General features: G+C 43.5%; 1 protein-coding gene across 4 annotated transcripts in view; it reads right to left on the reverse strand.

Moving 5' to 3' along the window:
- The window catches only part of Tnik (TRAF2 and NCK interacting kinase), a 418588-nt gene that overhangs the window by 15195 nt on the left and 388862 nt on the right, over positions 1 to 14531 (reverse strand). For 3 of the 4 annotated variants that reach the window (XM_006971170.4, XM_016000780.3, XM_006971168.4), the window contains 5 exons: positions 13457 to 13621; positions 11135 to 11246; positions 10260 to 10430; positions 8534 to 8677; positions 6139 to 6273 (listed from right to left, as the gene is read on the reverse strand). In XM_006971170.4, coding sequence (XP_006971232.1) covers positions 6139 to 6273; positions 8534 to 8677; positions 10260 to 10430; positions 11135 to 11246; positions 13457 to 13621 — 727 coding nt within the window. Of the gene's footprint in view, positions 1 to 6138; positions 6274 to 8533; positions 8678 to 10259; positions 10431 to 10852; positions 10940 to 11134; positions 11247 to 13456; positions 13622 to 14531 lie in introns of all 4 variants that reach the window. The other variant, XM_076573947.1, reaches the window with a different exon arrangement.

The following is a 14531-nucleotide window of genomic DNA, read 5'->3' on the forward strand; positions in this document are numbered from 1 at the left end:
TTGGTTGGGAGACTTGTGATGACTGTTTCTATTTCTTTAGGGGTTATTGGTCTATTTAAATGGTTTATCTGGTCTTGATTTAATTTTGGTATGTGGTATTTATCCAGAAAATTGTCCATTTCTTCCTGGTTTTCCATTTTTGTGGAGTACAGGTTTTTGAAGTATGATCTGATGATTCTCTGGATTTCCTCGTTGTCTGTTGTTATGTCTCCCTTTTCATTTCTGATTTTGTGAATTTGGGTGCTCTCTCTTTGCCTTTTGGTTAATTTGGCTAGGGGTTTGTCTATCTTGTTGATTTTTTCAAAGAACCAACTCTTTGTTTCATTGATTTTTTTGTATTGTTCTCTTGTTTTCTATTTCGTTGATTTCAGCCCTCAATTTGATTATTTCCTGGTGTCTATTTCTCCTGGGTGAGTTTTTGTTCTAGAGCTTTCAGTTGTGCTGTTAATTCATTGGTATGGGATTGCTCCATCTTCTTTATGTGTGCATTTAGAGCTATGAATTTTCCTCTTAGCACTGCCTTCATAGTGTCCCATAAGTTTGGGTATGTTGTACTTTCATTTTCATTGAATTCTAGGAACTCTTTAATTTCTTTCTTTATTTCTTCCTTGACCCATTGATGTTTCAGGTGGGCATTATTCAGTTTCCATGAGTTTGTGGGTTTTCTATAATTTTTGTTGTTGTTGAGGTCTAACTTTAAGGCATGGTGGTCTGATAAGATACAGGAGGTTATTCCAATTTTTTTGTATCTGTTGAGATTTGTTTTGTGTCCAAGCATGTGGTCAATTTTTGAGAAGGTTCCATGGGGTGCTGAGAAGAAGGTATATTCTTTTGTGTTAGGATGGAATATTCTGTAGATATCTATTAGGTCCATTTGAATCATAACATCTGTTAGGTCCTTTATTTCTTTGTTAAGTTTCAGTCTGGTAGATCTATCTTTTGGTGAGAGTGGTGTGTTAAAATCTCCCACTACTAATGTGTGGGGTTTGATGTGCGTTTTAAACTTTAGTAGTGTTTCTTTTATGAATGTGGGTGCTTTTATATTTGGAGCATAAATGTTTAGAATTGAGACTTCATCTTGGTGGATTTTTCCCGTGATAAATATGTAATGTCCATCCTGGTCTCTTTTGATTGATTTTAGTTTGAAGTCTATTTTATTAGATATTAGGATAGCTACACCAGCTTGTTTCTTAGGTCCATTTGCTTGGAAAGCCTTTTCCCAGCCCTTTACTCGGAGGTAGTGTCTGTCTTTGAAGTTAAGGTGTGTTTCTTGTATGCAGCAAATGGATGGGTCCTGTTTTCTTTTCCATTCTGTTAGCCTGTGTCTTTTTATAGGTGAGTTGAGACCATTGATATTGATGGATATTAATGACCAGTGATTGTTAATTCCTGTTATTTTTTGTGGTTGTGTTGTGTTGTCCTTCTGTGGTGTATGTTGGTGTGGGATTATCTATTACTTGATTTTTCATGGATGTGTTTAGCTTCTTTGGGTTGGATTTTCCCTTCTAGTGCCTTCTGTAGGGCTGGGTTTGTGGACAGGTATTGATTAAATCTGGTTTTATCCTGGAATATTTTGTTTACTCTGCCTATGGTGATTGAGAGTTTTGCTGTGTATAATAGTCTGGGTTGGCATCCGTGGTCTCTTAGTGTCTGCATGAGATTTGTCCATGATCTTCTAGCTTTCATAGTCTCTATTGAGTAGTCTGGTGTTATTCTGATGGGTTTGCCTTTATATGTTACTTGGTCTTTTTCCTTTGCGGCTCTTAATATTTTTTCTTTATTCTGTGTGTTTAGTGTTTTGATTATTATGTGGCGAGGGGATTTTTTTTTGGATCCAGCCTATTTGGTGTTCTGTAAGCTTCTTGTATCTTCATAGGTATTTCTTTCTTTAGGTTAGGAAAGTTTTCTTCTATGATTTTGTTGAATATATTTTCTGTGCCTTTGAGTTGGTATTCTTCTCCTTCTTCTATCCCTATTATTCTTAGGTTTGGTCTTTTCATGGTGTCCCAAATTTCCTGGACGTTTTGTGTTACGACTTTTTTGTCTTTAGTGTTTTCTTTGACTGACGAATCTATTTTCTCTATCATGTCTTCAGTGTCAGAGATTCTCTGTTCCATCTCTTGCAATAGGTTGGTTATGCTTGTTTCTGTAGTTCCTGTTCGTTTAGTCAGGATTTCTATTTCCAGCATTCCCTCAGCATGTGTTTTCTTTATTGTCTCAAATTCATTTTTCAGATCTTGGAATGTTTCTTTCATCTGTTTAATTGCTTTTTCTTGGCTTGATTTGATTTCTTCCCATTTTTTGTTCGTTTTTTCTTCCATTTCTTTAAGGGAGTTTTTTTATTTCCTCTTTAATGGAGTTTTTCATTTCCTCTTTAAGGGAAGTTTTTATTTCCTCTTTAAGGGAGTTTTTCATTTCCTCTTTAAGGAAAGTTTTTATTTCCTCTTTAAGGTAGTTTTTCATTTCCTCTTTAAGGAAAGTTTTTATTTCCTCTTTGAGGGAATGTTTTATTTCTTCTTTAAGGGCCTCTATCATCTTCTTAAAGTCATTTTTAGGGTTGATTTCTTCTGTTTCTTCTGTCATGGTATGTTTAGTTCTTGCAGGTGTAGAATCACTAGGTTCTGATGTTGCCATATAGGTTTTTATGTTGTTGCCTGTATTTTTGCACTGGCGTCTACTCATCTCTTACTCTGTGCGGTGCAGGTGGTGTCTGTGTCTGAGAGTGCCTCTCTTGTTCTAATTTTTAGTCTTGGTTTAGTAGGGGTTCTTGGTTAAATTGGTGCTATTGGGCTATTTCCTTAGGGGCAAATGATTTCAGTCGGTGAATTATATATACTTATGATTCTGGTGATCTGGTTTGGTGGCTGGGTCACGCCTTCTTCTGTGTTCCCAGGTCACGTTTTGTTCATTTGTCAACTCCTCAGCTGATCTTGTTTCTTCAGACTTCAAACTGTAGGCATCTGAATCCTCTCCCAGATGGGTTTCAGCTGAGCAGGGTAGTCTCACCAACACCTCCAAGTTGTTGGGTTTCACAGGATCAGCACCTGGGCCCTGGGTTGTCCTCAGACGGAGTGTTCAGATTCGTTCTGGTTCCAACCCACGGAGATAGCTTCTTCCCCAGGTGTTGGGGTTAGGGGCGTCCCTGTTCCAAGCTGCGTCTGCTTGTCTCCGTCCCTGGGCCTGTCTACCTCTGCGGTTCGCCACCGCTGGGCCTGTATGTTCCTGTCAGCTGCCGCTGGGTCTGTCTGCCTCTGCTGCTGCCACCGGGCCTGTATGTCCCTGTCGGCCGCTGCCACCGGGCCCGTCTACCTCTGCGGGCCGCCGCTGCAGGCCTACCTGTGTCTGCTTCTTTCTCCTCTTTTTAAAATGATTTATTTTACTTTTGTTGTTGTTGTTGTTGTTGTGTGTGTGTGTGTGTGTGTGTGTGTGTGTCTGTCTGTCTGTCTGTCTGTTTGTGTGCAGCACACATATGTGTGCCTGTGGAGTCCAGAATGGTGTCAGATCTCCTGGAACTGGAATTACAGGTGGTTATGAGCTTCCTAATGTAGGTGCTAGGAGCCGAACTCCATCCTCTGGAAGAGCAGTAAGTGCTCCTAACCCCTGAGTCTTCTCTCTAGCCGCCTGTAGGAGGAAGGTGAAGGCCCTACTGAATACGTACTGTTCACATGGGCAAGGCCATGTCCAAGACCCCAATGCCTTAGACTCATGGAAATAGCAAGCCTTCCTCAGGTCAGGCTCAGGCAAAATTGCAAAGCCTTCCCCGATCCATTTGTGGATGCTAATAGTGTGTGTAGAAACCATGGGCTGCTTCCTCTTCCGGGATGTTTATAGTCAAAGACGGCTCCCCTGTGGAGACTACAGGGAACCCTGCTTCCTCTTCCGGGATGTTTATAGTCAAAGACGGCTCCCCTGTGGAGACTACAGAGAAACCCGCTTCCTTGCTCCCTTGTACACATCAACTTGGTCTCCTCCTTTAGCTCTCTACAAGAAACTTGCTCCCCAGATTGAGATTTATAAGAGATGTATAAAGTAGACACACGGAGTTTCCTGGACGCTGGCGCTTCTCCATCAGAATGCAGAGCGCACCAGACCTGAGCCTTTTTGGATATGTGTCTGCTGTTTCTCCATTCCCGTCACCCTGGTCAGGTCAGGCCTGAAGCTGTGCAGGGTTTTAGTTCTACCTCATAGGCAAGTTCTTCATTCTCATCTTTAAATGCTTATATTATTGGATTCCTGCTAAGATTGTTTTGTCTTTCATTGATCTCTCCAACTCTACTCTATCATTAAAAATACCCCGATTCTTTATTTAGAAATACTGTTTTTCCAATCTCTGTAAAATACAGATTCTTCCTTTCTTTCCTCCTTCCTGAATTTTCTCCGGTGCCTCATCCTCTGATGTCCTTACTTCCTGTTTGTCCCTGCTTCCCACACATGAGATCTACCTGTCTATCCTCTGGTCTTGGTGGGCTAATCAGCTGCCATCAGTCACTTTAGAAAAAGAAGGTAAAGAGCTTTTCTCCCACTACTCTAAAAGTTAGTATCTGTACATTTAATTTTTCTAAAGGCAACTTTTTCAAACTCTTTCTTGGGAGTATAAAACACACTGGCAGCATTTGGGGAGCCATTTGGGGAAGGCTTGTTTTTATGTGTGTGTGAAGGTGAATGTGTGTGCCCTCACAAGTATTTTTACCAGCACACAGGCTGTGCAAACTCTTCCTCCTTTGCTGCAGGGCTGAGGCCTGCCTGTGGGGGAGGTGTCAGGCCCTCAAGACTTCTTGTACATTATTGAAGGACCGGCCTTAATAATATACTTCCCAGGGGCTCAGAAGAGAAACTACCAACAGAGAGAACTATTTTTTCAGGAAAAAGAATCTCAGCACACAGAGCTCTTTAGTCCATTTCTTTAATCCTCTCTCAGTCTCTAGCTTTACAGTTATAAACCCAAACAATATGTAATCCTCCCCCTCCAGCCAGGTCACCAGGCCTGAATTCCTGCAAGGTCATAAAGGCAGGTAAGAGTTTTCCTCAGGCAGTGACTGTCAGGCCTTCTTTTACAATCCAAAATGGGAGTGGTAAAGGAGGAGGTCAACTGAGTGCTAATGACTGGCTAGTATGTCAAAAAGGGGATCTGTGTGCTCTGTCTACATTCCTAGAAATAGTTAGGTAAGAAGTTAGGGGTCCATTAGTAAGGTTGTATAAGGAAGAAGGGTCTCACCCTAAATTGCACAAGAAATAAAGCTATCCACCTGACCTAGGAGACAGGTGTTTCATTTGGCCTTGGATGTTTAGGTCTGTTCTTAGAGAGTACAGAGGTGTCTCTGGTAAGATACTTTCATCCCTCTGGGGATGGTCCTGGCCAGATGCTGTCAATGACGATAATTACAGAAAGGCCTGCAATTAGGGATCCTGGCTGGTTACTGCTCAGAAGGTTATCCAAATACTTCTTTAATAGAAGGGAAATTGTGACCAAAGAATGCTGGAAAAGCTACAATAGCACACGAGAAGCTCATAGCAGGAAATGGCTAATAATCAAAAGCCAAATATCACCAAGGCTCCTTGAGCCTCAGCTTGACCTCTGGAAGGCCGTTGGCATAATCAGCCGAAATCCTACTTGACATTATTGTGGCTTGTAGCAAAGACTCTTCCTCTCTTTTCAGCAGTCCTGTTCTCAGCTCTGCCATGTGCCTCTAGCCTGTGGTCCTGCCTGGGTTTCTAATCTTTCTGGGCTCTGTGGGGTTGATGGCTAATTTTGATAATGCTCCCCACAGTAGGTTAAGAATGCAGCAGCCTCTGCTCTGCTCTGCTCTCTCTGACCCAGTTACACACACTCCTGGCCATCTCTTATTTGCTGGCTTCTTTTCCCTTGATCTATTCAATCTTGGGGGCTTATTGCATTTTTAAATTTTTTTATTGTCATTTTGGGGAACTTTGGGAGAAGCACTTATAAATATTCAAGCTGAAGCCTTGCATTTTATTCTAAATGCATTACCTGTGTTTCATTAATGTGGCTTTGGGGGTAATAATTCAAGTACACTTTAGGGTCCAGCTACATTTTAAACTGGTGACACACACACCTTCCCCAGCAGATAGAAAGCACCAAACAACCGGGGACTCTCACTCTCCCAAACTGAGACTTACCAACTTTGTAATGTATACAGCCTTCCAGGTCCCCGACTGTGATCCAGCCCTGCTTCTTTTCCACTTCCGGGTCATTGTGCAGTATTCTATTTCTTAACCAGGAAAGATAGTAAACACGGAGCTTATTCTTCTTTCCTGTTGGAATAACAGAGTTTTCAACTCAAGCTCTGTGATAACCTTTTCTCCATCTTCCCTCACCTCATCTAGATTGTTGCTGGTATCCGTGTGTTTGTGAGGGCAGATTAACCCGTGTTCCTGCTCTGCCTCACACCCACCTCTGTCAGGACTTGAAACAACAGACCCTACTGTTTTGGTCAAAACTCACTAACTGTACTTTTTACCTTTAAGCAACTTCTCATTTGAGGAAGCTACTCTACTCTCTCTTCCCAGGTCTGCTGAATGTGATAAGTTCTAACTCTGTAACAGAGTTCCAGAACATTCTAGAGCTAATCTGATGAAGGCATGTTGACAAATGGGCATTTTAGCCTACCTATGTGTGTCCTCTAATTTTCTGTCCCCTCTCTTTACCTCCTCTGTCACATCAAAGACAATTGTTAAAAGTTTCATTTAGCTGGTAAGACAAAGGAAGTTAACAGAAGAAAAAAAAATTCAGTAAAGCAATTTGAGTTTAGAGAACGATATTGGACAAAGTTATGGTGTTGAGGTCACCAAAAAGAATACTAAATAAAAACATCAAAGAAGGGAAAGATGTGGACTTGGAATTTTTTAAAAAAGATTAAAAGTTCCCTTTCTCAGGAAGATAAAACTTGATGGTATACAAGGCTTATGGAGAGCAAAAGGAATCCACTCCACTGGGTTATTTGAGTACCAGAGAGAAAATGCACATCTCTATGGCTCTTTCTTAATGAGAAATTTAGGCTGGTGCCCTCTTTCTCTCAGTATTTTCCATTCCTTTAAGGGGGTTTTCTGTTCTACAGACAAGATGTGCACTAGAAGAGAATCCACGAGAGCGTCCCTCACTGAATCCATGAGAGCATCCCTCACTGATTGGACAGAGGACTGCAGCAAGGCTTACTCTGGGGGAAACACACACAGTGCCATTTGTCTGTGTAAGCAGAAGCCTAGAGCCCAGGTGCTCAGGACAGCTCCAGGAGCAGAACCAGTGCTCCATCTTCTGGGGAGAATAGGACCTGAACAGTTCAAGAATCTCCTTTCTTATTTTGATGATCTCTTTTCTCCCTTTGTGTCCATGAGAAGCACAAATAGTGCTACACTGAAGGATGAAGACTTGTCATTAGCAGCAAAATAGAGCCTGCTTGAATTTTCTGGTAGCATTTCCACTTTGGATAGATGACAGACAGATGCATTGTTTCTGTTTTGGTTTGGGAGTGTAGAAATCAAGGAAGCAATTGACCAGAAACAAAAAACACATAGAATTCAACTCAAGTCACAGTATAAGAACAATTTACTTGGTTAACCTTTATTTGCAACAACAAGAATCTAAACACTCAGGAGAGCAAAGAGGGAAATCCGTGCCAAGGGACTGCGTTTTCTCAAACCGCAGCACCCCTGCGGAGTGAGACTTCCATCGTCAGGGCTCAACCCAGAAGTCCTACGTGGGCCTCTTTGCACAATAAACATGAATAGTAGAGCTCATAAACCATGTATTATGTAGGTTGCATGATGGGAAAGTGTCAGAGCCCTCAATACCGAATGCCTGCACCTTATCCCAGAGACTGACTGTGGTCTAGGGGGCAGCTTGGGTTATCACAGCTTTCAAGCGGTTCTAACATGTAAGTAGTACTGTGGTTTCATAGCTGATGAAATAAAAAGGGAGGAGTGTAATTTGTTCAACTCTTTCAAACACCATCAAGAAGAAAAAAACACCTTCTTATCAATAAAGAGACTCCACTTGTATTTTTTCACTGGTTAATAATGAGGCTTACTTGTCTACCAAGGTCTTTCCCCCATTTAAGAAGCTATTGATGGTATAAACATGCACTGGTGAGGATGTCTCCACTCTATCCTCTCTATAGGTAACCGAGAAGTACAACTGTCCTTAGAACATCAGTGGATTATAAGCAGACATCTTGAGAAAACAGAGACACCTGCTTGCTAATTCACCTCCCAGAAGCCTTCATTTTGGTAATCTTCATCTCAGAGTAGGATAGTACCGCAGTGCAGACAGCTTAATAAGATTCTGCCTGAGCTTTAAGGGATGCAAAAGCCAAAATACATAGCTTTTGTGACCAGGTCTGCCTCACTCAGGTTTAATGCGCACAGGTAAGTCCTCCTGTGGAGGCCAGGCCCTCCAGCATTTCAACACGCATGGGTGATCTCCCCCAGCTACAGTGCTGGGCAGGGAGTCTTCAGAGAGCAGGCTGCCACCTTCCCACCTGAGCACACCTGGGGGCAGCTCAGCTTGCTAACATACCTGATATCGTCACAAGAACATTTAGTCCTTCTAGTACGTCCATCTGCTGGAACCGCCTCCGGTTGATCAGATTGTAGACTTTGCCTTGGCCGCTTCTGTCCAAAAGCATCAGGCCATTCTCAGTTCCCACCAGAAGGTTCACACCTGCAAATTTAAGAAGCACACAAGAACTGGGTTTTTATGGGCCTCAACCAGTTTTACCTGGATCCCTACGAAGCCCAGAAAACTGTTTCATGCCAATGTAAACAAACGGGCAAGTAAGTGTTATGGTTGATAGTGTAGAGACAGAAGGTCCAGCTCACTAATTACATCCCTGTTCCTCCGATAACAGAAGTACAATTTTAATTTTTGAAGTGGAAGCAGCAATACACCACACCTGTCCATTTACAGAGAGTATTTGCCAAGGGGAGCCTCAGGCAGAGGTGGGTAAATAAGCAAAATTGCTCTTTCCCCTTATGGAGTCTCTTCTTCCTTGGTGCTCCCTGGATGTTCAGCTTCTTTCTTCCTAGAACAGCCCCCCCCCCATCTACTCATCCAGTGGTTTTGGAGCAGCTGACCTAGCCAGCCGCCTTCAAAACACAGAAGTTTCCACCTCTGTACCCTGTCAGCATGGAAGCCTTGCCTCGTCCTTACACATACACGGGAGGTTCTGGTCTTAGGAGGGGAAACTGATAAGCCAGTCAAGGCGAAGCTGAGTCATAGAAATACTGATTTTAAAGAATTCTCAGTTACCTAATTCTACCCAGCACTCTGTAAGCAGTGGTCCTTATCCTTAAAGCTAGAAGATAAGTAATTTCATCTGGATAAGTATAATCCTAGAAGTTCATACCTAAAAATTAGTCATCCACTTGTTAAGATGTACCTCCATCGAGACATTCACTGTGCAGTTGGTCCTAAACATCTCTTGGTCTACATCTGTCTTCTGAAAACATGAATATCTACTTGTCAAGCCCCATCATGTTAAATGTGGTTATTTTGTTCTCCAAATCTCATCTTCATACTGCAGAACCGTTGTGTCTCAGATGAAACAATTACTAGACTTCAATATTTGTCCCTGCTAACTGGCAAATGCCTTTAATCCTATAAAATTATGACATCCCAATCTAAGCCTGGCAATGGAGATGGTTCAGTTGGACCACATCCTGATTTTTCTGGTGCTGTAAGTAATATAGCTTAAGACCTTGATAAACTCTCGCCCACCTACACTAGGTGTGAACCCAGCCAGTGTCTTCAGATCTACTTGATGAGAACTTCACACTGATGTTCTCAACTGAAGAGGGAGGCTCCCCACTTGCTGCTCTTTTCAAGTTTCACCCAGTTACTGCTGAGTCCGGGGCCTCGGGTGAGTCACCCAAGTATGCTGGGCTTGTTCTTCACCTGTAATGCTACATGGATCACAGAGATCGAACATGGGGTGCCACGTGCAGTGCTAGACACATAGTGCCTGAGTATTAAGGGGTGGCTGGTTCTGTGGTTGATATTTACTCAGTGCTCTACATGCCATCTTGAGTACAAGGTCTTCATATATAAAACCTACTTTTGGTCACTCCTGAGGCGTCCCACACCAGTTCCCTCACACCTGTGATTATCCTAGTGTTTTCTGATGATAAAAGCCATAGGCTTTTTAACACTTTAAGGTAAGCTGATTAGTGAGCGCGCGCGTGCGCGTGCGGGGGGGGGGGGGGGGACACGACAAACAAACGAACAAACCACCAAACCAACATACCCCACAGAGCTGCACAGAGTATTTCGGAATTGAAGCGTTTCTTGTATTTTCTGATTTCCGGCGTATCACTATGAGGGCGAATGTTGGTTGGGTTCACATTTACCACTGAAATCTTCCTCGCTTCATTGAGTTTAGCCTGTTCTTGCCTAAGAAGCTCGCTAGTAAACAGGGCTTCGAGAGAAAGAATGAGAGAAGTCAATAGCATCTTAACAGCCAGCCAGTGGAAGCATGGGGGAGGGCTTGGCTTGGGGTGTCTTATAGTGAAGGCACAGGAATCATGAGTATTTTAGACTTGTTTTAGTAGGATAAAGCATGTCATCCACAGAAGCAAAACGCCTTTGGGTGGTGTAGAAAATTAATATTAATCTAATAGAGTCAAATACACCATTCCTGTAACTGCAAACAAGGAGCAGTCCTTTGGGAGATTCCACATAAGCTGACTTCAATGATTAGTGAGCTGCAGAAGGCAAGGAATAAGGCCATCCTCTTAGTGAGCCAGACCTGTGACGGAAGCGCACGCCTGGAACTCAACCCAGCTCAGCAAGCATTTATGGAGTGCTCAGCACCACATTACTTCCAGCATAGCATTATACCCAGAAACTGTTTTTGAGAAATATGTGGTAGGTTTGGAGATCGCTGCGGGGTGGCTTTTCCTAGTATCCTGGGATACCTCTGTGTTTCTTCCAGAAACATAATAGGAAAAAAAATCAGGGTTGGGGGAGAAAATAATTTGCTTTTGGAGTTCCACAAAGTAATCCATTTTAAGACAGGGCATCAGCAATAAATGGTGTAACCCGAGTTGGTGAGTCTTGTCCCTGGGGTGTACAGGAAAGGAAACCTGTTTCTAAAACTCCAGCCAGGGTCCGCTTGCTTACCAGCAGCGGATGACTCGTCATCTTCTTCATCTTCATCAGTGGGTGACGTCTGGTACACTCTGGGGTCCACGAAGGGGGTGAAGGAGGCTTTGGTACTGCCCCCCATGCCATACTGATCAAAGAGAGAAGGAGAACTCAGTGTTGCGGCACAGGAGGCACTGGCCTTGCTCTGCCCGGCTTTGCCACTGACCAGACTCCTCTGTGCTGGCCGTTCACTCTCCAGGCAGAGCGTGGGCCTCTGTCCAGTCTCTCCTAGTTCTGGTTAGTCTCCAGAAGGTATATTGTAGGCACTATACCTTGAAGGCTTACTTTAAATAAATCCTAAGGGCTCAGACTGTACCATAAAGGCATGAAATCAGAACTAGATTGGGGAATAATATATTCAATATTAGTACTTGGTGTCATAATGTAATTGAATTTGTCAAAAGAGGTGCTATAACTATTTGCCCATTTTGTCTGTTATCATCTTTCCTTCTACAGTACCCATTGTGTGTGTGTGTGTGTGTGTGTGTGTGTGTGTGTATGTATGTGTGTGTGTGTGTGTGTGATATGTGTGGGTCAGAGGTCCCTATCAGGTGTCTTCCTTTATCCCTCATCTACCTCACCTTTTGAGATAGCATTTGACTGAGCTCACAGCTCATCCATATGGCTTGCTTGGCTGACCAATTGAGACTTTCTGCTTCCCCCTCCTCTGGTGCTGGGGCACAGCCACACGCCACCACATTTACATGCATTCTGGGGATCAGAACTCAGGTCCTCATGCTTGTGAGGCGGGCATTTTACCAACAGAGCCGTCTCCCCGGCTCCCCACTCACCCCTTCAGTATCACAAACACCAGTATTCAACATCTGGAGAACCCTTTGTGGGGATTCCTATTTTAGACACACATTTTTAGTTTTGTTATTAGAGGGTTTTTTTTAAAATAAAGCAACATTCCTAAGCCCTAATCATATAAGGATAAACTTGCAAATATCCAGTTTGATTTCCTAACTCCAAAAGACCCTACTTGATTCCCCTCAAGATTTTCCCTCTACCCTTTGGAGTCAAATTCCTTCCACCCTCCTCACATTTAGCCCCTCCACAAAGCAGTCCTGCACATTTTCTCTTTCATCTTTAGGAGTCCAGAGAGCAGATGATAAAACATTTCCTCCTGGAGCCAGAAAGGCAACAGCATTTGGACCAGAGTTCTGCAGGGGCCTTTAGGTGAAAATGGCTGCCACACTGCAGGAGCTGTGCTTTCCAGATGCTCATGAGTTCCTGTCCTTGGGACATGTGAAGAGCATGTACATCACAGAAATCCAGCGTGGGGGTAATGTCAAAGCCAACAGTGCACATGCTCTGTGAAAACATTGAGGGCCTTATGTGTGAGTCACAGGACCACCATGAAACATGACAGCCTTGAATTCATCCAGCGATGCCCAAGAACTGCCTGTGCTCACTCAGGTTCTCCTAGGACTGCTCCCACATAGGTAAGACATCTTATTTCATCTTCTTGCTGCAACTTGGAGAAAGAGCCAATCTCTTGTTCATTTATTAAACAGTAGAAACCTATGCTGTGGATATTGCTCTATATTAATAAAACACTGATTGGCCAATAGCCAGATAGGAAGTATAGGCAGGACTAACAGAGAGGAGAACTGAGGAAACAGGAAGGGAAGGGAGAGACTGCTAGAGCCACCACCAGGACAAAGAAGATGTAAGGTGCCAATAAGCCACGAGCCATGTGGCAAAGTATCGATTAATAAAAATGGGCTAAATATAAGAGTAAGAGCTAGACAATGATGGGCCTGAGCTAATGGCCAAGCAGTTTAAATAATATAAGCGTCTGTATGTTTATTTTATAAGTGGGCTAAGGGACTGCTGGGGCTTGGTGGGACCTGGAGAGAAAACTCCAGCTACAGACCTATATTTCATAAACAAACCATTTCAACTTCACTTTATTCAGGTCACTATTAGGTTGACTAAACCAATGGAAATATGAGTCACAACTGTTGGCTTTGAAACCTCACTCGTCTATAGTTTCTCCCACTGGCTTGGGACACGGGAGGTCCAAGCACTGTTGTAACTAGCTGTGTGTCCTGGACAAGTCATCCAACCTCTCTAAGTTTCAACACTCTAGTACCATCCACAACACAGGAACCCGGCCAGATGATGTGTGGGAACGTTTTGTTGCTGTATCTGTGTGGCTTCTCTGAGTATTGGCATCAGTAGCTACACAGCAGAAACCACACAGAGTCTGACAGAACGTGGTGTTTGACTACATCAAGGCCTGGAGCCCCATGGAGGAGAACGGAACTTTCATGGCTACTTCCGGGCACCTACTTCAGTTCCAGAGTCCATCTCCTGGGAATGGGTGGAGACACGACCCAGTCCCTCGGTGGGAGTCCCGGCTGGGGAATGGCTCTGCTGCACAAGGTCTGGGAGGTTGATGTGACCCGCGAAGCCATTGCTGTCAGTGTGGCCAGATCGCTTCTTCTCTTCAGCCGTCTGAGGGGGACAGCATACAGAGGCCATGAGAAGAGAGGAGAGAGAGAGCAAACTGAGGAGTGACGTCACTCCACACATTCGAGTGTAACAGGCTCCAAACTGATCTACCAGGGAATATAAGATGCTACACAGATCAATACCTCTCCACAGATGAAGGGCCTCCAAATTGATTTACTAGGAGTATAGGATGGTAGTACTGAAATTTCTACTTTGTCTAAGACATGAAGAATTGTTAATATTTAGTAAGTGGACCGACTTTCAGGACTTATGCTGCTGTGTGAGGGATGCCATAAGATGGAGGGCAGAGTCAGGACCAGATCTGCCAAATTTCTCTTCTGCAGCATGTATGCATGTGTGCATCACTGGATGACTGGATTTACAGACCATACTGTCAGATTATATAGAACCGATTGCTCAAATCCAACTGAAAAAAAGCACTGGAGTGAAATAATACCAATACCCCCCCCCACACACACACACAAAGAACCTGTATTTCAAGAAGATGCAGAGGTATTATTTACCCAAATCACAGGGTTCTTTGCCATTCATAAAGTCAAAACAATGATCAATCAGGTCTGACAGGAGTCCCAAATCACTGAAATGACCTAGCAGACCATTTGAAATAGAGACTTCAATTCTCCCCTTCATTAGCGTCCACCCTTTCAGCAAATGACTGCTGCACCTTGAGACGTAGGCAAGAAAGAGTTAGTCATCATGACCGGAAAGGGACTTGAAATACTGTTCATAGCATTCCTTTGAACATCCCTTCCAGATGATGTATAATGTGGGGCTAGAAAGATGGCTCAGTGGTTAAGAGTGCATACTGCTCTTGCAAATGACCCAAGTTCAGTTCCCTGCACCCACACCAGGTGGCTGCTCACAATTGTGTGTAACTCCAGCTTGAGGACAT

The sequence above is a fragment of the Peromyscus maniculatus genome, chromosome 6 (assembly GCF_049852395.1).
Source record: "Peromyscus maniculatus bairdii isolate BWxNUB_F1_BW_parent chromosome 6, HU_Pman_BW_mat_3.1, whole genome shotgun sequence".
NCBI lineage: Eukaryota > Metazoa > Chordata > Mammalia > Rodentia > Cricetidae > Peromyscus > Peromyscus maniculatus.